The 20,325-nt window shown below is 46.2% G+C and overlaps 1 protein-coding gene across 1 annotated transcript in view; it reads right to left on the bottom strand.

Annotated features, from left to right (window-relative positions):
- Positions 1-20,325, bottom strand: part of PTPN3 (protein tyrosine phosphatase non-receptor type 3) — a 72,034-nt gene that overhangs the window by 24,043 nt on the left and 27,666 nt on the right. Inside the window, 7 exon segments of the mRNA XM_007449792.1 lie at positions 1,681-1,837; positions 3,097-3,153; positions 4,414-4,488; positions 4,655-4,841; positions 13,180-13,356; positions 15,993-16,127; positions 19,154-19,326. Of these exon segments, the coding sequence (XP_007449854.1) occupies positions 1,681-1,837; positions 3,097-3,153; positions 4,414-4,488; positions 4,655-4,841; positions 13,180-13,356; positions 15,993-16,127; positions 19,154-19,326 (961 nt within the window).

Raw genomic sequence — 20,325 nt, 5'->3', positions numbered from 1 at the left:
CTTTTGTGTTTTCCACATAGTTGAACTGAATCCTCACAACTCTAAACCAGCGGTCTTTATTCCCATTTTACAGATGAGGAAACTGATTCACAGGGCAAAAGAGTTGTCCCTGACCGGCTGGGACACGGGAATTCAGTCCACATGTCTGACGCTAAAGACCACATTCTTTCCACTGACCACAGAAGCTCAGATCTTCTGCTTATTTTCATGATTTTTGTCATATCTGCTATTCCCTATGTTACTATTTTTCTTTTAATCAACTCATTTTTTACTTGAATGTTTATTTTAAAAATGAACTTACCATTACAGTTATAGAAAATCAGTGGCACTGCTCTTTAAGCTCTAATAATCTACAAACATCTGTTTCCCTCACCTCACACAGGAGCCAGCCCTTTGCCATGGGTTGGTGGAGGACCCCCTCCCCGCCGGCCCGGCCAGAATGCTCTCGTTCCAGCCCCTCGTATTGGCCAGCATGTCACACGGCACTTCATGTGATGGAGAGGCCTGCTCCCGATCGCTGGATTCCTTCCTTCTCTATTATCATGTGGCCTTACCAGACACACGGCAACTTACTTATCCTCTCTGTGATTCCTCATTTGGGGATAGGAATACCAACCTTACGAGAACATTATAAGAGTTGAAGAGGATAATTACACAAAGCAATTAACACAGTGCAAGCACTCGGCTGGTGCTGCAGAGACATCAGCTACTGTCACTAGTGACACCTACTGTGTGTCAAGCATGGAGCTGGGTTTGGTGGGGATGGGTGGTGGGAGGAGGTGGGTAGGGGTCTGGAGAGATCTGGCAGGGCCTCACGGAGGAGGTGGGATGAGAGCTGGCACTGGGAGTTTCGGTGGGAACAGAGAAGGCAGGCATGAGGGGGCGTGGGCTCTGCTGACAACTGTGAGGCCAGAACGGAGATGCGGGGCCAGGGCTTGAGTCGCATACTTCATTCACCTGCAGTATTTGGAGAGCTGGGAAGGAGGATGTGAGGACTCAGCTTATTGCTTTATGACAACAACGACAATGACAATAATAGTAGCTGTATTCAACAGAGGTTGTCTTTCAAATGCCCACCAAGTACTGGGCAGCATCTTTGATGCCTTCCAGTATGAGTATCATTTACTCTTCCGAGGGACCCTTGCAGGTAGCGACTGTCATCCTCATTTTACATTAGAGGAAACTGAAACACAGATTGGGTGAGAAACTTGCTCAAGGTCCCTGAACCCAGTGGGAGGCAGAGTTCGAACAGCCCCAAGGCAACCAGGCTCCTGCCCCACTCTGCTTACTGCCTCTGTAACAAAAACCAAATGCACATGAATAAAATATAACCTGGTCCTTTGAGGAAGGGTTGAATATGCAAATGCAGGCAGGGCCAGGAAGCTAAGAGGGGTGTGTGAAGTGGGCTGAGTTGGGCCTGGGAGGAATCGGGGAGAGGAGCGTCACACCTAGTATATAAAGGGGTGGAGGGTGCTGCCTACCTGCAGAGGACTGGCCATGAGGGGCAGGGCCCTGTGGAGGCAGATCTCCATATTTTTCAAGGGAGAAGTCGGCCATCAGGTGGTCACGGGAAAGCCCTTGATTTTCCCATGTTGGCTACAAGTGCAACATCGCAGAACCACGGAACAGGCTGGGGAAGGCCCTCTTTGCTAAGGCTCCTCCCCCGCGGGTGGCTGTTACCTTTCCTCCTGATCACCAGGGCCAGCTCCCGTGTGTGCGACTCCCGGCTGGCTTTGATGAACATCACCACTTGGTCATGGGTGTGTTCTGAGATGTCCCGGCCGTTGATTAGCACGATTTGATCCCCTTCGTTCAGCTTAGGAATGCAGGTGTCCGCCTGCGTGGGGGAAGAGCAAGTTTCTTCCGTTATCTTAACACAATCCTCAAGGGAAGAACCTGATGTTTTCTGAGCCCCGACACTTGAGACCATGACCAAGTTCTCTTCTCCCTCAGGCATGACCATCTTTATTTTTGCCTCCACTGCAATGGTGACATGGTAGCTGGCAGTGGGATCTTAAAGGAGTCCTGCTCAGAACCTACGTTATGAAACATTTTGGAGTAAAGCTAAGAAAACTACTGAGGCTATTTCTCTATGGTAGCCAGGCTTCACTTATTATTGTAATGTCATAATGACTTCAATGCCTCTATCTTTTGTTGTCTAGATGTGTGGTTAGAAAATGATTCGTCAGGGCTTCCCTGGTGGCGCAGTGGTTGAGAGTCCGCCTGCCGACGCAGGGGACACGGGTTCGCGCCCCGGTCCGGGAAGATCCCACATGCCACGGAGCGGCTGGACCCGTGAGCCATGGCCGCTGAGCCTGCACGTCCGGAGCCTGTGCTCCGCGACGGGAGAGGCCACACAGTGAGAGGCCCGTATACCGGTTTAAAAAAAAAAAAAAAAAGATTCGTCAGCTAAAAGCGAGTATTTATCTATCTTGTGATGGAGAAAGCCTTTGCAAACATAACCCCAAAGGCAGAAGCCATTATGGAGAGAAGCCGTGCATTGAACAGTGTGGGAGTGAAAGGCTTCTTAACTCACAGAGGCCACAAGCAGTAAGAAAAGGTAAACCACAAGCTTAAGAGTAAAACTCCCAAACAGGCACCTTCTTAGGAGGCACAGGGACCCTTTGGTGCTCACTGTTATACAAAAGCAAATCACCTCCTAGATGCCTAGAGCCCCAGACAGAGGGCTGAGGGTGGGGAGGGGGAGGGACACAGGGGCCGTGAGCCCACTCCGAGCGAGCAGAACAGCAAACTCTAAGCCCCAGTGTCCTTCTTTCAGGCAGGACTTCTACATTTCAACGTGCACACCAGTCATCCGGGGATCTGGTTAAAATGCAGATTCTGGTCCAGGAGGTCTGGGTGGGGCCGAGAGTCTGCATTTCTAATGAGCTCCCAGGTGATGCTGGTGCTGCAGCTTCGGGGACCACAGCGAGCAATAAGGCTCTGGAAAATGGCCTCCATTCTTTCCTTCTATCTCTGTGCATGCATTTACACACACTCTCTGCTGCCAGTAACAAAGAAACAGGACACAGAAACAGAAATCTGTTACGTGTAGGGGAAAGCAAACTTGGGAAATAACAGAACATGTTTACTTACAGGTGACTCTGGGTTTATCCTTGATACCACAAGAGGCATCTTTTGATCCACTCCTCCCTGTAAACATGTAGATTAAAAAACCACTTGAGTCGTTCACAGCAACAAAGACATGCAGATATCTCTGACACAAGGGAGGGCTCAAACTTCCCTTGAACTTATTCTAGTCGCAGGCGTTGGCACCTTTCGGAATGACAAGGTTCCTGGGTCCCTGGGTCTAGTGGGCCAACCAGAAAGAAGGCTGCTCAGAAGCCTCCCACTGCCATCCCCACCTTCCACAGACCAAAGATGCACTTAGAGGAAGCAGCCTCCTTTCAAAAAATGCAAACATCCCCTGGAGAAGGACTCAAGAAGCACAGCCCCTAACTGCGACGGACAGGGGGTTTTCAGTGGAGGAGGGGAGCTGTAGAAAGGCCCCATGTCGTGAGGGCTTTTGACCTCTGAGAACAGGCTGTCAGCAGGGCTGCGGGTACTGGAAAGGAGTGCGTGATGGCAGCTGCGGGGTGGGCAGCAAAGACCACCTGCCCTCACTTTGCTCTAGAGTAAAAACCTTTGCTGTACAGGGCCAGATATTACCTATCTCGGCTTTGTGGGACAGAGGGCTCTGTTGCAGCTTCTCCCCTCTGCCACCGTAGTGCCAAAGGAGCCATAAACCATTTGTAAATGAATGGGGTGTCTGCGTTCCAATAAAACTTTATTTATAAAAACAGATGGGATTTGGCCTGCAGGCCATAGCTTGCAGAGCCTGCCTAGAGGGAGGCAGAGGAGGGTGATGGCCCTGCACTTGAACCACTGTTCTCTCTTAGCAATGCTGAGGGGTTCCCATCTCTCTGAGCCTTAGCGTGCATCTATAAAATGGGTTTTAAGGGCTTCCCTGGTGGCGCAGTAGTTGAGAGTCTGCCTGCCGATGCAGGGGACACGGGTTCGTGCCCCGGTCCGGGAGGATCCCACATGCCGCGGAGCGGCTGGGCGGGTGGGCCATGGCCGCTGAGCCTGAGCGTCCGGAGCCCGTGCTCCACAACGGGAGAGGCCACAACAGTGAGAGGCCCGCGTACCGCAAAAAAAAAAAAAAAAGGGTTTTAAAATTCCAATTTCACCACTTAATAGAAGAACTCAATAAGGTGATATAAATAAGTACACAGAGCAGGCACTCGGTATGAGGCAGCTACTATGGCCACAAAAAAAAGCTCCCAATTCCGAAGGCTGAGCCAATTTCCTTATGCAGCCTTGGGTACGTGGCACATTTCTAATGGAACTTAAAAAGTCATCTAAAGACTGCTTCAGAGCATCAAATGTCCTTATAAATTACACACAACATACCTTTAGATTAAATCCAAATTTTCCATCTTCATCTGGTGTGATGCGGATCAAGACTAAGTAGCCGTCACCATCATTCTGGAAAACGTCAGAAAAGCATCAGTTATCTTACTTCTTTCTCCAGTGGTTGGTGATGTACTATTTTCTTTGAGTCATAACCACCTAATCGCCCATAAGGCAGCCCTGCACAGGAGGTCTGGCTGGGTTGGTTGCCACTTCAGCCGCAGCACCTGAGGTCACGCACCTTGTCACAGTAGTACTGGCTGGAGTCCTCGGTGGAGCCCCCTTTGGTCACCCTGTGGAAGTCCTCTAAGAACTGCTGATCGAGGCCATCTGGGGAACAGGAGCCTGGAGCATTTGAAGATGGAGACACAGAACTGGATGACTTCTGGGTCAGGCAGCTTTGTGCTGGGTTGTTCTCGGATATACTCCTTCATCGTGGGGAAGGAGGAGATATTTTAATAACTGGATTAATATTTTATCAGAGCAAACATTACTGACTGTTGGGGCTTGGCATCTCGCGGCTGTCACCAATCCTTGGAACCTTAGAAGAGCTCCAAAGGTCAAGCCCAGGGCTCAGGCACATCCAGAGTCCACTGGCTGCCCATGCCCCCAACTGGCCTAAAGATCATTGCCTTTAGTTTTGGGGAAAAGGGGAAGGAGGGCAGGGTAGTACCAGGAATTGCTGAAAACTCAGCTGCTTTGGAAGGGTGATAGGGAAGTATGCCCAGCTACTCTGGTGCTTAATTATTGAAGCTCACCCAGATGCATGCGTCTCCATCCCTTTTGAAAGCTTTTCCCTTCCATCTCACTCCCACTCATAGCTCTGCTTCACAGGACAGTTCGCTACCCAAAGGAAATGGGACTAACGTGGCATATTCAGGACAATTTATATGAATCCTAGTTTACGTTATTCACCTGTGACATCCATTAATGCCTCCACTGAGATTATACGTTTTATTTTTCTCTAATATAAGTCCTTTTGTATCTTGGAGCTGCGCGGCCCAATATGGCAGTCACTAGTCACATGTGGCTATTTAGATTTAAGTAAATTAAGATTAGAAAGTTCCTCAGTTGTACCAGTCACATTTCAAAAATTCTCAACAGCCACACGTGGCTAGAGGCTCCTGCACTGGACAGCGCAGTTACAGGACATTTTCATCATCGCAGGAAGTTCTACTGGATGGCGTTATCTTCGAGAATTACAGACTATTACAACTGAACAGACCTCTGTGGTCATCTGGTTCAACTCCCATTTCACAGATGAAGAAACAGGTCAAGAGGCGCTGAGTGACTTGCCCAAGGTCACACAGCTTTCCCCTCACCTGACAGACAGAAGTCTGATGAACATGACTCCCCCAGCACCTCTCCCCTCTCCTCTCCTCACACCAGGTCTGCTCCTAAGACCCTCCTCTCTAACCTCTCAGGGCCACAGGGGTGAACACGGTGGAGGACACGCAACTTCTCTGCGTCATGCACGCCCACACTAGACCCCTTCCAGAGCCACAGTCCTAGCAAAAGATGCCTTTAAAAGCCAACAGAATATGGGGTTGTCCTCATGTTCCACAGACTCCTCCATATTCTAATCTCATTCCAGGTTAGTGATGGGAAAGGTGAGCAAAGACAGACATTCAGTGAAACAAACAGACAAAAGACAGCTGCTGCTGCCTCTTTATTTCAGGTCCTTATCCGTGGAGTTTTCATTAACGTAGTGCTTCTGTTTCCTAGCAAGTTCAAATTAGCTTACTTTAAATACAAAATCTGTATCATAGTCACACAAAATGATTCACAATCTCAATTCATTTGAATAAAAAAATTCAGTGACAGGGTAGTACAGAAGTAGAGCTATTTGCAAGAGAAGAGTTTGGCCTTAAGGTTTTCAAGTTGGATGGGAAGGCATTTCAGAGAGAGGATATTTTGTTATGTACTAGTGGTATGTTTTCAGACTGAAAATAAATGAGACTTTAATTTACTTAAAAGGAAGCTAAAAAAAAAAATTCTCCTGAAGTTGGGCAATTTTTCTAAGTTTTGATGTTTATAAGAGCACCTCCTAGTGGCAGAAAGGGTAACTTGGATGTTGCTAAACAAGATAAAGCCAAGGAGGTTTAGGAAAAGCCATTTCCAGCTCTAGGGGTGGACCTGAACATTTACTGTGAAGCTGCAAATAGCATTCATACTTCAAACGTTTGGAATAATCTGGAGATGAGAGCGATGGAAAGGGTGATGACATTTACACAGAAGAGCAAGGTGACAAAGCAGAAGACAACAGACTTTTCAGTAAACTGTAATGTATTTCTGTATTCATTATATTTACTTAATTTCTAAATTCTGAATTTCGAATTACATTATATAGAATTTAGATGACATCTTATAAGGTTTTAAAGTATTTTTCTTTTCCAGTATAAAATGTAATGGTCTATCCCATAGTCTAGCCCATAGTACTAAAAATAACATAGTCAATGTCATTATGTGTCCAATCCTATTTTCTAAGTAGGGGTGGAGAGCTTACTCTTAGATGGTAATTTATTAAACATGACAATATTTTTTTGGCTGATCAACCGTGTACAGACGTTCCCTGTAGGCTGCAGTAATGCTCCGCTCAGTGTGGAGGATGGACAGACAGATGGCGAGGAGGACATGTAATGACAGGAAGCAACAAGAAGGTGGCAGCTGGACGCAGCACAGGGATGCCAGGAGTGAAGATGCCAAACCAAGTGGCCTTCCTCCCTACCTGGGCAGGATATGAGGTGCAACCGAGGGGAGAGCCCAGTGGGTGAGGGCGGAGAGAAGAGGGGAACCCCTGGGGTTTCAGTGGGTAACTGTGAAAGGGGCAAAGAAAGGGGTAGCAGGAGGGAGCTGAAGCAATTGATTTGCTCCTGAGGCCGGAAGGGAGACCGTCACTGCCGTCGGGGAGCCAGAGTGGCCAGGGAGGGACTGGCCACCCCAGCTCCCTGGGGTGAAAGGGGCAGAGACAGACAGACAGACAGACAGACTGACCGGCAGACAAACAGGTGCTCGCCCTCAGAAGCCGATGCTTCAGAACTGTAAATGCGGTAGTCATCGGAAACAAAAGCCAGGACAGAGTTCATTTCTCTGAAGGGAAGCAAGGTTAGAGACAGTTAAAATGGCAGGATTCCCTGGGTGATACTTTTTATACCATTCTTTTCTACACCCTAGAAAATGACAAAGGCCCCCGCGTCCCCCCCCACCCCCGCACAAACCTGTTAGCCAAGCAAAGCTGTGCTCCCACTGAGGGTTTCACAGCTCTCACTGGGCGCCCGCAAGGAGGCACTGGCTATGGTGGTGATAGAATAGGGGCCATTCCATGTGGCATTTCTCTCTCGAGTCTGCGAGCTCCTCGAGGTCAGGAGAGACCCTAGTCCTCTGCCTATTCCTCTCCTGGTGTACTTAACACAAAGCCAGATATTTCACATAGATCCTGACATAAGGATCACCGAGTAATAGAAAGCACGTCTTCGTAGTATGGGTGTTACGACATGGAGACGTTCTTCAGGTGATACTCTTTTATCTCTGTGATACATGCCAAGGGCCCGAGATCAAAACTTCACTCAAGAAGTTGCGGAGGTGGCTGAGGGAATGTGGGTCAGAGATGCCGCTGTCTGAGCTCTACGTCTCATCATTAATGGAATCAAGGGTCATGCACCTGTCCCCAGGCTGCCCACTCAGACGTTGCGATAACTTAAGGGCAAGAAAGCACTTGTTAAATTTCAGTCAATTCATGCTTGAACTCTTCGATGAGAATTTCTCATTGACACACAGCCTGCAGCAGCACCTACCATGGGGACCTGCTCATAGAAGACAGGTAACCAAAACTCGTTATAGTAAATCTGAGTCCTTGGCGTGCAGATTAGATGCTGTGTGATATGGGGACCTGCCGTGGAAGTGGCAGAGGGGGTACCCACTGTAAAAACTTGGGAGCTTGTTTGTACTTTAGCCAAGGGCCACATCCTGCTTCATGTGACCGTCTCCCCATTCACCTGTCCATCCATCAGAGTAGTCACTGAATATCATGAAGTGCCAGGCACCACGCCAGGTTTGGGGGAAGGAGAGGTGAACAGGGCACTATCCCTGCCCTCAAAGAGCTCGCTGTCTAGTTTAAGATATAAAAGTAATCAAATATTATCATCATGCTGTAATGGAGATGCTCAGATGTCTAGCATACAGTGGGAGGCCAGGAGAGGCTTCACAGAGGAGGGGGTGCTTGAGTCTGAAAGATAAACCAGTAGACGTTTAAACAGGTAGTCAAGAGGGAAGAAGAAAGTGTTGGGTTGGCCAAAAAGTTCCTTTGGGATTTTCCATAAGATCGTATGGAAGAGCCCGAACAAACTTTTTGGCCAGCCCTATATTTTAGGCAAAACTCTAATAATAAAAAAACTTCAGTGGTATTTGCAGAGGCATGAAATTTTGAAAAGGCATTTAAGCGGGGGAGTGACATGCTTGGGCATAAATTTCAGGAAAATGAGCCTGTTACCCTTGTTAAGGATGGTCTGGAAGGAGGAGAGACTAGAGACAGGAGGACACTTAGGGCACTATTGCAACTGTCCCTTCGAGAGACGATGGCGGCTACACAGGGGCAGTGCGGGGTGGACGGCGGAGGGGTCCAGGTCAAGGGATGTTCACGAGGGAGAATCAACAGGTGAGAAACTAGATGACGCAGGCAGAAGAGAAGGAGTTGTCGAGGATGCCTGAAGTTCCCATCAGTGCCCACTGGGTGGTTCTGAAACGTGGCCCCACTCACCAAGACAGGAGGAGCCACAGGCTGGACAGAAGATGATGAGCTGAGACCAGGCCAGGCTGGGTTTAAGGTATTCGTCAGCTGTCCACATGCAAGTGGCCCAAGACCAAGTGAAGTGCAGGCAAGGTGCAGGGCAAGTGGACACAAAACTCCTAATGAAACCCTGTCGCTGGCTGGTCTCCTGTGGGGAGACACAGCTTGGACAACTGGGTCGTCCAACTAGAGAACAGGCTGCCACACGGCAGGAGAGATGCCCATCACCAGCAGGGTAACCAGGTGACAGGGCAGAGGGAATTCCTACACTGGTGATGCAGCTGAAGAAAGGGATTCCCAAAGTTCCTTCCAATGCAGAGAAGCTATTTAAAAACATTTTTTAAAATAGTGGTGAAATACACATAATATAAAATTTACCATCTTAACCATTTTCAAGTTTACAGTTCAGTAGCATTTAAGTATATTCACATTGTTGTGTGTACAGAAGTTTGGAAACAAAAGCCAACAGCTGTCCACTGTCCTTGGAACACGGCAGGCTCTAAAGAAGGAAGTAAGCAAATAGCAAAGGCACCACAATGGCACCAAGTCCCATTCACTGAGGAGAAGTTCTTCAAACACAACCCTCATCTGCCCTAAAATTTGTTTTCCTCCAGCTTCTGCTCTGCAAAGTCATTTTTTCCTTTGAGAAACACCCCCTCCCATTTTTCTGGGTGGTGGGTTGTTTTTGTTTTTGGAAACTTCCTTCTCTGCAGATCTTGGCCTTGGCTCTGAAACAAGGAAAGGAACATAGAACGGCTGAGAGAGTAACAAGAGGACAGCCTACTCGGGCATAAAGCAAACTGCCAAGGATTCGTAACTAATCATAAACTTTGCTGCGCTGCTATAAATACGGAACCAACCAAGGTGACTTATCCACTGGGATGATGTTCAGAGTCTGAACTGCACCACTAAGGCTTAGAGCCAAAGTCGAACTGCTGTTTCTTCCTTTCTCTCTTTCTTCCTCTTGTTTACATGGGTACAGAACATTACACTTCATTCTTCTTTCTAAAAGGAACTCTCCTTGCTGTCTGTGATGTTATTCATCTGATTTCTGACAGGATACTTCCTTTTGCCTCTTAACACACTAATGTGTTGTATAAAGCATGTCCAATGTTTCTTAAACATTTTGAAAATACTGTAGCCCACCCTGGGTATCCATGGATACAACCAAGCACAGATCGAATTAAATCCGGGGATACGAAGGGCCAACCATACTTAGCAATTTTACATAAGAGACTTGAGAATCCATGGATTCTGGTATCTGTGAGGGTCCTAGAACCAATCCCCCTTGGGTACCGAGGGATGACTGTACTCACTGAAAACGCCACCGCAGTTTTTTCTCCAAGTACAGACTAACCTTCCCTTCTTGCCTTGGTCAATGGAGGGCCACCAGACTCTCAGGGAGGCCAGCTGCCTCTGAAGACACAGCAGGAGGTGGCTTCCTGCCAGCAGGAAGGGGTCCGCTACTTAAGTGAGGTGCTAGGGGCTGAACATTTTCAACTGTTCGCCCCACTTGCAAAGCACAGCCGCTAACTCGATTCTGTGAGCCATCTACTGTTGGCTCACCTGGCAAAGACATGGCAAGGAAGGCTGCGTTTCCATCACCATTATTTGCTACTTTTAACATTTCGCTGCAAAATAAAAAGTGCCCCAGGATGATACATCTTTGTATGTCTCACGGAGGAGTTTCAGGAAGAACCGATGTGCAATGCCTAGGGGTGAGTAGGGCTAGAAATTACTTAAATCGAACCAGGCTTGAGGAAGTGAATTCTCAGCTGAGTTTTAATAAACTTAAATAGCCACCTGTGTGTGGCTGTATTGGCCTGTGAAGCTCTAGATGCTCTAATTCCATGGTGGGGAAGGAAGATGGAATTATAGGTCACAGATGGAAGATGTGACCTAGGACCTGTAATCAGGCTTCTCAGAACCCCCATTTGCCCAAACTCTGTTCTCCTTTCACCAAAGTGACAGAGCCCCACAGTGTGACAATGAAGGCTGATAATATGCTATTTGCCCAGCTGGCCTGGAGGTCCCTGAAAGCAAAGGCTTGTCTAATTCACCTTCACATTCCCTCAATGAGCAGCAAAGGGTGTACAAAATGTGCTGCAGGACTCGGCAATGAGCGTAGCCCTTTAAGACATCCATATACCACTGGACAGAATTCATCTCTCCTCCAGCCAGCACCCGGAAATGTACTGTATCTGTGCTGTCCAATATGGTAGGCACTACTTATGTGGTTCTTTAGCACTTCAGATGAGGCTTGTATGACTGAGGAACTGAACTTAAATTTTATTTTATTTTAAATAATTTAAATCTGAATAGCCACATGTGACTAGTGGCTACTGTACTGGACAGGGAAGGTCCAGAAGCTCCACAATTCCATGATGGATTTGCAAACCACAGCAGGAGGATCTGACACAAAGGGTGTGACTGGGCATCCCAGAGCCCTCGGTCAGTTCCCTAAACCCTCCTTCTCCTTTTAGCAAAGCAACACAGCCCCTGACAGCCTCGAAGTGGCTCAAGTCATGCATGCCTGCACTCCTGCCCTTGTAGACCTAGAGCTGCAAAACCAGTGTCACGCAAAGGAACTTACACCCGTCCACTGTAACCTCGGTGAGGCTGCAAGTTGGAGCAAGAGATAGTGATCATTTCAACAAAAGCATCATCCAAGCTCAGGTCACAAGGAAATAATGACCAGAGGATTATTTAATCAGAGGTGTTAAGAACACAGATAAGCTGGAAACTATGTTTGCTGTGGTCCAGGGACAGCAGAGAAGTAACAACTTCACACTTAAGTGCAAAGTGATATCTGTGACTCACCTGTGATGCCTACAGTATGATCGGGATGCATTTAATGCTTTAATCCTAGTAGCTAGAGTGGTAAAAATGTACAGATTAATTGAAGTGCCTTCTTGCTAATCCTTTGCTATTAGGGGAAGCATTATATGTTTCTATATTTTGGGCGCAGCATGGGACTTAACTGAATGGATACTCAATGACCATGGTTGACTTCCTAATAGATGATCCATTCCTATAATACTTTATGTCATTTGATTTACGATCTATGTCTTGTCCACTTCAAAAAAATGATTTGAGATCGCTTACTCTAAAATGTGCAGATATGGTAGAACAGTGAATTCATTAAAACAAGAGAAAAAATAAGACCCATTAATAAAGCAAGGAAGGAAGAGTAGGGACTAGATCAGAAACCTGAGCTATGGGAAGCTAATGCAATTGAGCCTGACATGCAGCTCTGAGCTCCCTGGTAATCAAGTCAAACAGGGAACTACTGAATTAGATATTATCTTACTGAATAATAAAAGGACTCAAGCCAGTATTTTAGGAGAGACATATTTTCTCCTGACCTTGAAATGTGAAGGGAGTTTGTCACATTAAAAAAGGAAAGTGGGGACATAAAAGAATTTGATGCACACTGTCCTTGACAAAAATTTAACAAAGAAAATCAGAGATGTTCTCTGAATGTTTTTTCTTTATACTGACTATTCATTAAAAACAAAAAGAACAAAAACCCGAGGACGTAATGTGGTTCTGAGAAGGCTTTCTGTGGACAGCTAGAAAATAAGCACATCTCCAGTGACGGGGAATCCTGCAGTGGTCCAACTCTGACAATCGAGAGAAATACTACTATAGTTAACATGTCTACAACCTCTGGAGTAAGAAATGGCTTAAACTGGGCTTTGCTCATGAACTGGCGAGAACACTATTCAGGAGAGCTAACAAGCGTGCGGACACTGTTGTTGACAAAAAGCAGGGCAAGCTCTTGACCCCAGGCACAGAGCCTGTCTTCCTGTCGGGGAAGGGAGAGCACGATGATGTTCTTGGCCTGGCAGAGAGCACCCCGGGGAGCTGGCTGAAGGCTCCAGCCCTTGCCTCCTCTTAAATGGCCATTGGGCCTGAGCAAATTCCTCAACAGCCCAAACAAGCAGACACAAAGAAAGAGAGGAACACAAGTTTCTTACTCTCGGTGTGGGCTTCGGTTCTGAGAAATCTCAGAATCGCTGTCTTTGGGGGACAGGGAGCCCTTGTAGGTGTAAAACACATCTTCAGTTTCAGTGATGTATGTCATTTCATTCACAAGGTTGTCTGCGGAAGAGTGTCGTGGCTTTCGGATTTCGTGCCGGAGTCGAGGACTTCGCCTGGTGGGGAAAGGTTCAGTGTGAAGTGCTGAAAGCAGATGCTACTTAGGAATTTTATCAGACATCAGTGATCTAACTTTGTGCTCTGACCTTTCGAAGGATGCCTTTGCTGATGCTGTTGGAACTTAAGAGCCAGTTAACCCATTACTACACTAGAATCTATCAAGGGCCACATGGTCCCAGATACTCAGCCCAGTTTTCTTATCACACATCCATCTTACTGGACAGAGTAGGTGCCCAGGGGTTCAGCTCCTCAGCTTTATAAACAAGGAAGATGAGACTGGTTTTTGCTCTTTGGGAAGTTGTTGAGTGTTGATTTAGGGGGAGTTATTCTTCCAGGAGGACTCAAGCTCGCAATGTGTAAACAGGCTTTACTGACTGCGCTCATCAGACAATTTTTCTGATTCATTTGTATGGTATAAGTAAGGGTTTAGAAGCTAAAGTAAGTTTTTCGGCAGACTTATTTCAACTACATCCCCTCATGCGAATCTCACTTGATCCAAGAAGAAATGTTTGCTTTTTAAAATGTATCTCTTATGGGGCTTCCCTCGTGGCGCAGTGGTTGAAAGTCCGCCTGCCGATGCAGGGGACACGGGTTCGTGCCCCGGTCTGGGAAGATCCCACATGCCGCGGAGCGGCTGGGCCTGTGAGCCATGGCCGCTGAGCCTGCGCGTCCAGAACCTGTGCTCCGCAACGGGAGAGGCCACAACAGTGAGGGGCCCGCGTACCGCAAAAAAATTAAAAAATAAAATAAGATAAAAAAAATATATATGTATATATATATCTATATCTTATGTGGTATTAGATGGGCATAGCCCCAGCACCGCCCTGTCCCTCCAATAGCAGCAGTAGCTGTGTGACATGAGGCAAGTCACACCACCTCTCTGAGCCTCAGTTGTACCTACTGGCTCCTGAAAACGAATCAAATGAAGCAATGTCCCCAGGATGCCTGGGGTGACACCTGGGGCAGCACCTGGGCATCGGCTCCTGCAGTGGGTGATCCCAGGCTGCTGAGCTTTCTAAATTTCATTTTCCCTGTCTTTCCATCTTCCGCTTCTTTGTTAGCCATTTCTCCTTGGGACTGTCAGAGCCCCCACTATTTGCAATCCCCTTGGGCTCAGATAATCAATAACACTGTGTCCAAAGCAGAGTAGAAAGGTTTGTGATTCCTCAGAAGAGGACCTATAAAGAGCAGTAAGAGCTACAGTCCACTGGCGTGGCAACATCAACTCCAGCTGTTCTCCTGGATGCTGTCCTGACCTCTGTTCTGTGGCCCTGGCACTGCTGCCTAACAGACTTTCAGACAAATTAAGCTGCCACTTTATAGCATAAATTTACTACTATAGGATGAGTGCCTAAATCTAGGAAACCAAGAACCAATCTACTCAGTCATGTTATGATTTCCAACACTAAGCACCGTCACCATCCCTGCCCAGAGCATTAGGCCCCAGTGGAGGGCCCTTACCCAGCGGCCCTGCACAACAGCTCCTTTTTTTGCCTGCATGTTAGAATGCTCCTTAGTCCTGGTAGCTCACTCTTTGAGAATTTACAGGTGCACCCTATTATACAGTGAACAGAAAGCCATACCCTTATTTCAGGGTGGAGCTGGGGCAATGTTCCTGGCTTGGTTTCCCCTTCTGATGATGCCTGGCTGTTTTGAAGGCATTCACAAAATGGCCTGATGTCTTTGAGGAACATTATAATAAAATAACAATAACAACAGTAACAAAAACAACAATAATAATTCTACCTGATCCTTTTTGTATAGCTTACAAAGCACTTGTACATTATGTCATTCAATCCCTTTACAGATGGAAAGTCTGAGACCAGAGAGGTAAACAAACTTGTTAAGGAACAGGAGAGTCAAAATGAGTCCGGGTCTTCCAGTTACAAACCCAGTGCCCTTCCCACTTTGCCAAACTGCCGCTTCCTTTTTTTTTTTTTTTTTGCGGTACGCGGGCCTCTCACTGTTGTGGCCTCTCCCGTTGAGGAGCACAGGCTCTGAACGCGCAGGCTCAGCGGCCACGGCTCACGGGTCCAGCCGCTCCGCAGCATGTGGGATCTTCCCGGACCGGGGCACGAACCCGTGTCCCCTGCATCGGCAGGCAGACTCTCAACCACTGCGCCACCAGGGAAGCCCTGCCACTTCCTTCTTTTTAAGCTGAGCCCATCATCTTAAAAGTTGGCAGGCTACTTTCCTATGTGCATTTGCTACTGTTGCTGAGGGTCACACGTCCTTACATCAGTTGTATTACATACCTTTACTATGTTTACTCAAAGTTTATTTTGTTTGACATTAATGGGGAATGTGAGAGTAAATAAAGTTAAACATGCTTCTTTATCACAGGACTTCTCAAAACCTGAATATGCTAATTTCAAGAGCAGCATTTCAGTAAGCTGCAGTGCTCAAATTTATTTAGACCAAATAACTTTTTAAAAAAGAACATCCCAGCATCATACACTAAAGAAAATGTTTAGCTAGACTTGTGCATTTCACAAAAATAGTTACTTCTGCAACAAACATGCAAATGTAAACTCTGACCATAGGCCACCTGTAGTTATGTTTTTATTTTTATTGAGTTTTTAAAAGAAGTAACGTGTTTACCGGTAGGTAATACCAAAAAAGGAAGACATACCAGTTGGGAGTAATAGGAGGAGACCGAGACGGGAGACTCTTGGTTTCTAAATGTTCCACTGATAAAGATCTCTGCATGGCCGGGTTCCAGACCATCCCTCCAATCACTTTTTTGCAATACTGGTTATTTACAGACCTGAAAAACCAGATGTCCGTTCACTTTCTACACTGACATATTCAACGAGAAAGAAGTGACAGCATAAGTGAAACATGTCTACACACACTCCCTCCCTGACGGATGACTGGTTAACACCTTGATGGCCCCAGCAGAGGTTACCAGGAGTAGAGGTACATGGGTCACAAGGGATTCCTTTCTGTCCTAGCTTTTCCTTATGTGATTTCTTCTCTTCGGGTGAAAAAATATTTTCTTGCCCTTACTATTTCAAGCAACAAAACTGCTTTCAGAATATAACCAAGCCTTACCAGAAGGAATTTCAGGATTAACACTGAAATACAGTTCAAGTAACTTCAAGGAATGCTCACTTTACTCACACTGGCATGAGTACAAACATTAACCATGCTTCCCAGTGTTCTTTGTCATCCTAGCTGGCAGAGACCGTCACCGTAAATCACTCAGAACTCTTTAAGAGCAGACCTGAGAAAATATGCTTAGACAGCAGAGATTCAGGCCATGTTCTCTGAATGTGCCACCCTGAAGGTTACTTTCAAATTTTATTTATACCTAGAGAATTTAAATCTCAGCTCTCTAGACCCTTCAGAGAATGAATTATTTGAGAGGATGGAGTTTGAAGCCAGTTTCGGGGAAACTCAGTTCTGGCATTTCTAAATTTTAAACAATGTTTTAATGTCTCATTAAAACATTCCACGCAATTCCTTGCAGCCTAAAACCATCAACCCAACAAAAAACAGGACAGAAAAACCACAAGAACATAGGTAACACGAAGCACACCCTCTAGAATATCAATGTACTAATTTTCTATGAGAAGCACGGTTGTCACCCTGATCAAAATGCTCAGAAGCATCACCACGAGAATCTACATCAGAAACCAAATTACCGTTGATTGAGAGCACATCATCGGAATGAGGGGAGCAAGCTGGATGATTCAAAGGTTTAATGTAGCAGCTCCCCAAAGTATGTGTCACAGGTTATTAATAGGTACTCTTTAGAAAAAGAAGTGTTCCACTGTCCCATAAGCTTGGAAAATACCGAATAAGTTTCAGAGGGCCCAATATGCAAATGTATAGCGGTATCTCTAGGGGTTGGGCAAATCACGTAACCTAAGCCTCAGTTTCTCCATCTATGAAATGGAGAGCATGAGGGATGAGATTTGCCAGTATGCTGAAACTGGTATTGGTGGTCAAGAACTGCTGACCTGTGGCCACTGAGCCACCCACCATGTCCCAAGTGACCCCTAGTGGCAGATTAAAAATGGCTGCAAGTTCTCTGACTCTTGAACCCAAGCTGGTATGGGCTAGAGTAGCTGTGCCAGGTATGGGCCTAGCCTTTAAGATGACTGGCCACCTCTGCCTTAGGCTCTTGCAGTCCTGAGCCTCTGTGTAAGAAATCCAACTACCCTGTGAGAGGCCCTGAGAACACACAGAGAGGGTGGGGGTCCGGATGAGTCCAGCCTTCTGATCATTCCATCAAAGGCACCCGGTGTGGGAGAGAAGTGGTCCCAGACCCTCAGCCCAGCCCGGCCACCAGCTGCATCTCACTGAGAAACCCTAGTCTACCTACTGCACAGAAAGGAAGGACCATCTGGCCACACCCTTCCCGAATGCCTGACCCACAAGATCTTGAGATATAATATAATGGTTACTGCTTTAAGCCACCAAAACAGGGGTAGTTTTTTCTGCCACAACGGAGGACCAAAAAAAAAAAATCCTCCATGTTGTTTGCATTTTACAGATGAAGAAATTGAAGAAGCAAATTAAATTAAAACTGATGTAGATCAGATTTTAACCCAGCCTTCTGTAAGAGAGTCCAGGCTTTTAGTTGCTCTCAATGCCACTTCTCAGCTCACCAAGAGGATTAAGTCCAACTAAAGTAAATGCTACATTCCAGCAAGTTATGTTTATGGCATGTTCAGAAATAGAGCTACTGAACGTGTAAAAATACTGGACAGTATTAGAAGACAAAAACCTGGAAAATATATTTGCTCTTGGTTCATCAGAAGCTTAGAGAGAGCATTTAGCACCATAAATATCAATACTATCACTGATACTAACAGACATTGACTACTTATTCAATTGAGAAAGCTATCAACTGATTACCATGTAATAGGAAAGTCACTGGAATAGTCTGATACAGTCCCACATATCAGATTGAATGGCTCAGACAGGGGCACCATTTTTAGTAACAGCCACACCAATTAAAATAAAAATCACAAAGATAACTTTTCCAACCAATTTAGAAAATAATTTGATATGGAATTTCCACTACATCTTATATTTAGAAGGCAAGTATTTATAATACATCTTGTATTCTACATCTTAGGATAAAAACATATACAAAAATATAAACTGCATGAGAATACACTGTAATCTAAAAGTTTAAAATGTATAGAGTTATTTACTAGCCATTAAGTATTTTAAATATCGTTCCTACGGATAATAGCACACATGGAATTGCTGTAAGAATTAAACATAAAAAAAAGAATGAAGCAGAATGAAGTATGTTCGTGGAACACAGTAAAGCACCCAGTAGTCGTCAACTATAATTATTACTGTTACCATCTTGTGATTGCTGGATGCAGTATATGCCAAAAAGTCACCTGACTCTGCAAATCTTTATTTCTGCTCATTCGTTATTATAGAGCATCTTACGGAATTACTGTTCAGTGGGAGAGGCTGTCTTAATGGCACCAAGATGACCCTTAGCCACAGCCTTGTGCTTCCCTTGGCGTGACGTGACGGAGCTGTTCCAAAGCTGGCTGCTTGGGGGCTCTGAGCGTTATTAGAGTTGAGCAGGCAGAAGCAAGTGACAGGAGTAGGAGAAGTGCCTGCATGTGTGGAAAGACACACTGCGGCCCCAGCAGACTTTCACCCATGGTTCTAGATCCAGCAGCAGCTCTGGCCCCAGGGCCTAGGGCCCCTGGGCAAAGACGTCCCTCCCCCTGAGGATGTTTACTCCCCAGGGGTGACCAGGACATGTTTATTTCTCAGCCTAGCGTGGAGACTGTCCCTAAAGCATATACTCACTTTTTGGGGTTCCTAGAGCCCAGAGTCCAGTACTGAGACAGAACATTCTTTTCCTGAGGTAGTAGCTTCTTTGCCTGAAAGAATGTATGGTGCTCGACACAGGATTTCCATAAGTTTTTGCAAGATCGGTAATTTAACATGTTGAAGGCCACTATGTGTTCCCTGGATTCAGTCTGGGAGGAAAAACACAGTAGAGATTTCATCTACACAGATGTAGGAGCAGGGTCTCAAGCATTTTATGCCCACATCGGTGGTTATCAAGTAAGAGACAATGGACAGCAGAAAACTGGTTTCAAAATTCCTTAGGCCACAAAAACAGGGTTCTAAGAATATTCAACAGCAGGATTTCTTAACCATCTTTATGAACGTGGTAATAAAGACGACCAGAGTCTACTCTTTATCATCATCTGTGGTCTTTTTTTTTTTTTTTTTTGCTGTACGCGGGCCTCTCACTGTTGTGGCCTCTCCCGTTGCAGAGCACAGGCTCCGGACGCACAGGCTCTGGACGCGCAGGCTCAGCGGCCATGGCTCACGGGCCCAGCCGCTCCGCGGCATGTGGGATCCTCCCGGACTGGGGCACGAACCCGTATCCCCTGCATTGGCAGGCGGACTCTCAACCACTGCGCCACCAGGGAAGCCCTCATCTGTGGTCTTTCATGAACGCTTTCATTTCACACCTGCCTATATTTCTAGGTCGGATATATTTGGAGCAACCAGATAAGGGCTGCCTGATACATTCCTTTCAAAATTTAGCTCTGGGAAAAATCTCTCCCCTGAAGAAATCATCTTTCACCTATCAAATGACAGGAATCTTATAATGCTTTGGGTTTCTCGATTTGCTTTCCACAAAGAGAGTCAGATCTAGTGCTCGCTTATAATAATCATTTTGATCATTTGCTCTACCTCCATTCTACCTGAGTTCAGGTTTTCTGTTCTCATGTTAATTACCATCCTGTGCATTTTTACGGCACCTTGAATTTTGCATCTGGGGCTCGGGAGACCCAGATCCTAGTCCTAGTTTTCTCTGAGCTTTAGTGCTCTCAGTCCTAAGAGTTCATTGTGATGTGGAGCCATTTTAGGTACATGTTGTCTTTGGAAAATTGGGAAATGACGTAGTGGCAGTAAGTGAAAAATATGCAGCCTAACAAGACAGAGTGCGGTGTCGTGGGAAG

This window comes from Lipotes vexillifer, unplaced genomic scaffold, assembly GCF_000442215.2.
Source record: "Lipotes vexillifer unplaced genomic scaffold, Lipotes_vexillifer_v1.1 scaffold230, whole genome shotgun sequence".
Taxonomy (NCBI): domain Eukaryota; kingdom Metazoa; phylum Chordata; class Mammalia; order Artiodactyla; family Lipotidae; genus Lipotes; species Lipotes vexillifer.
This window is presented reverse-complemented; position numbering and strand designations above follow the sequence as displayed.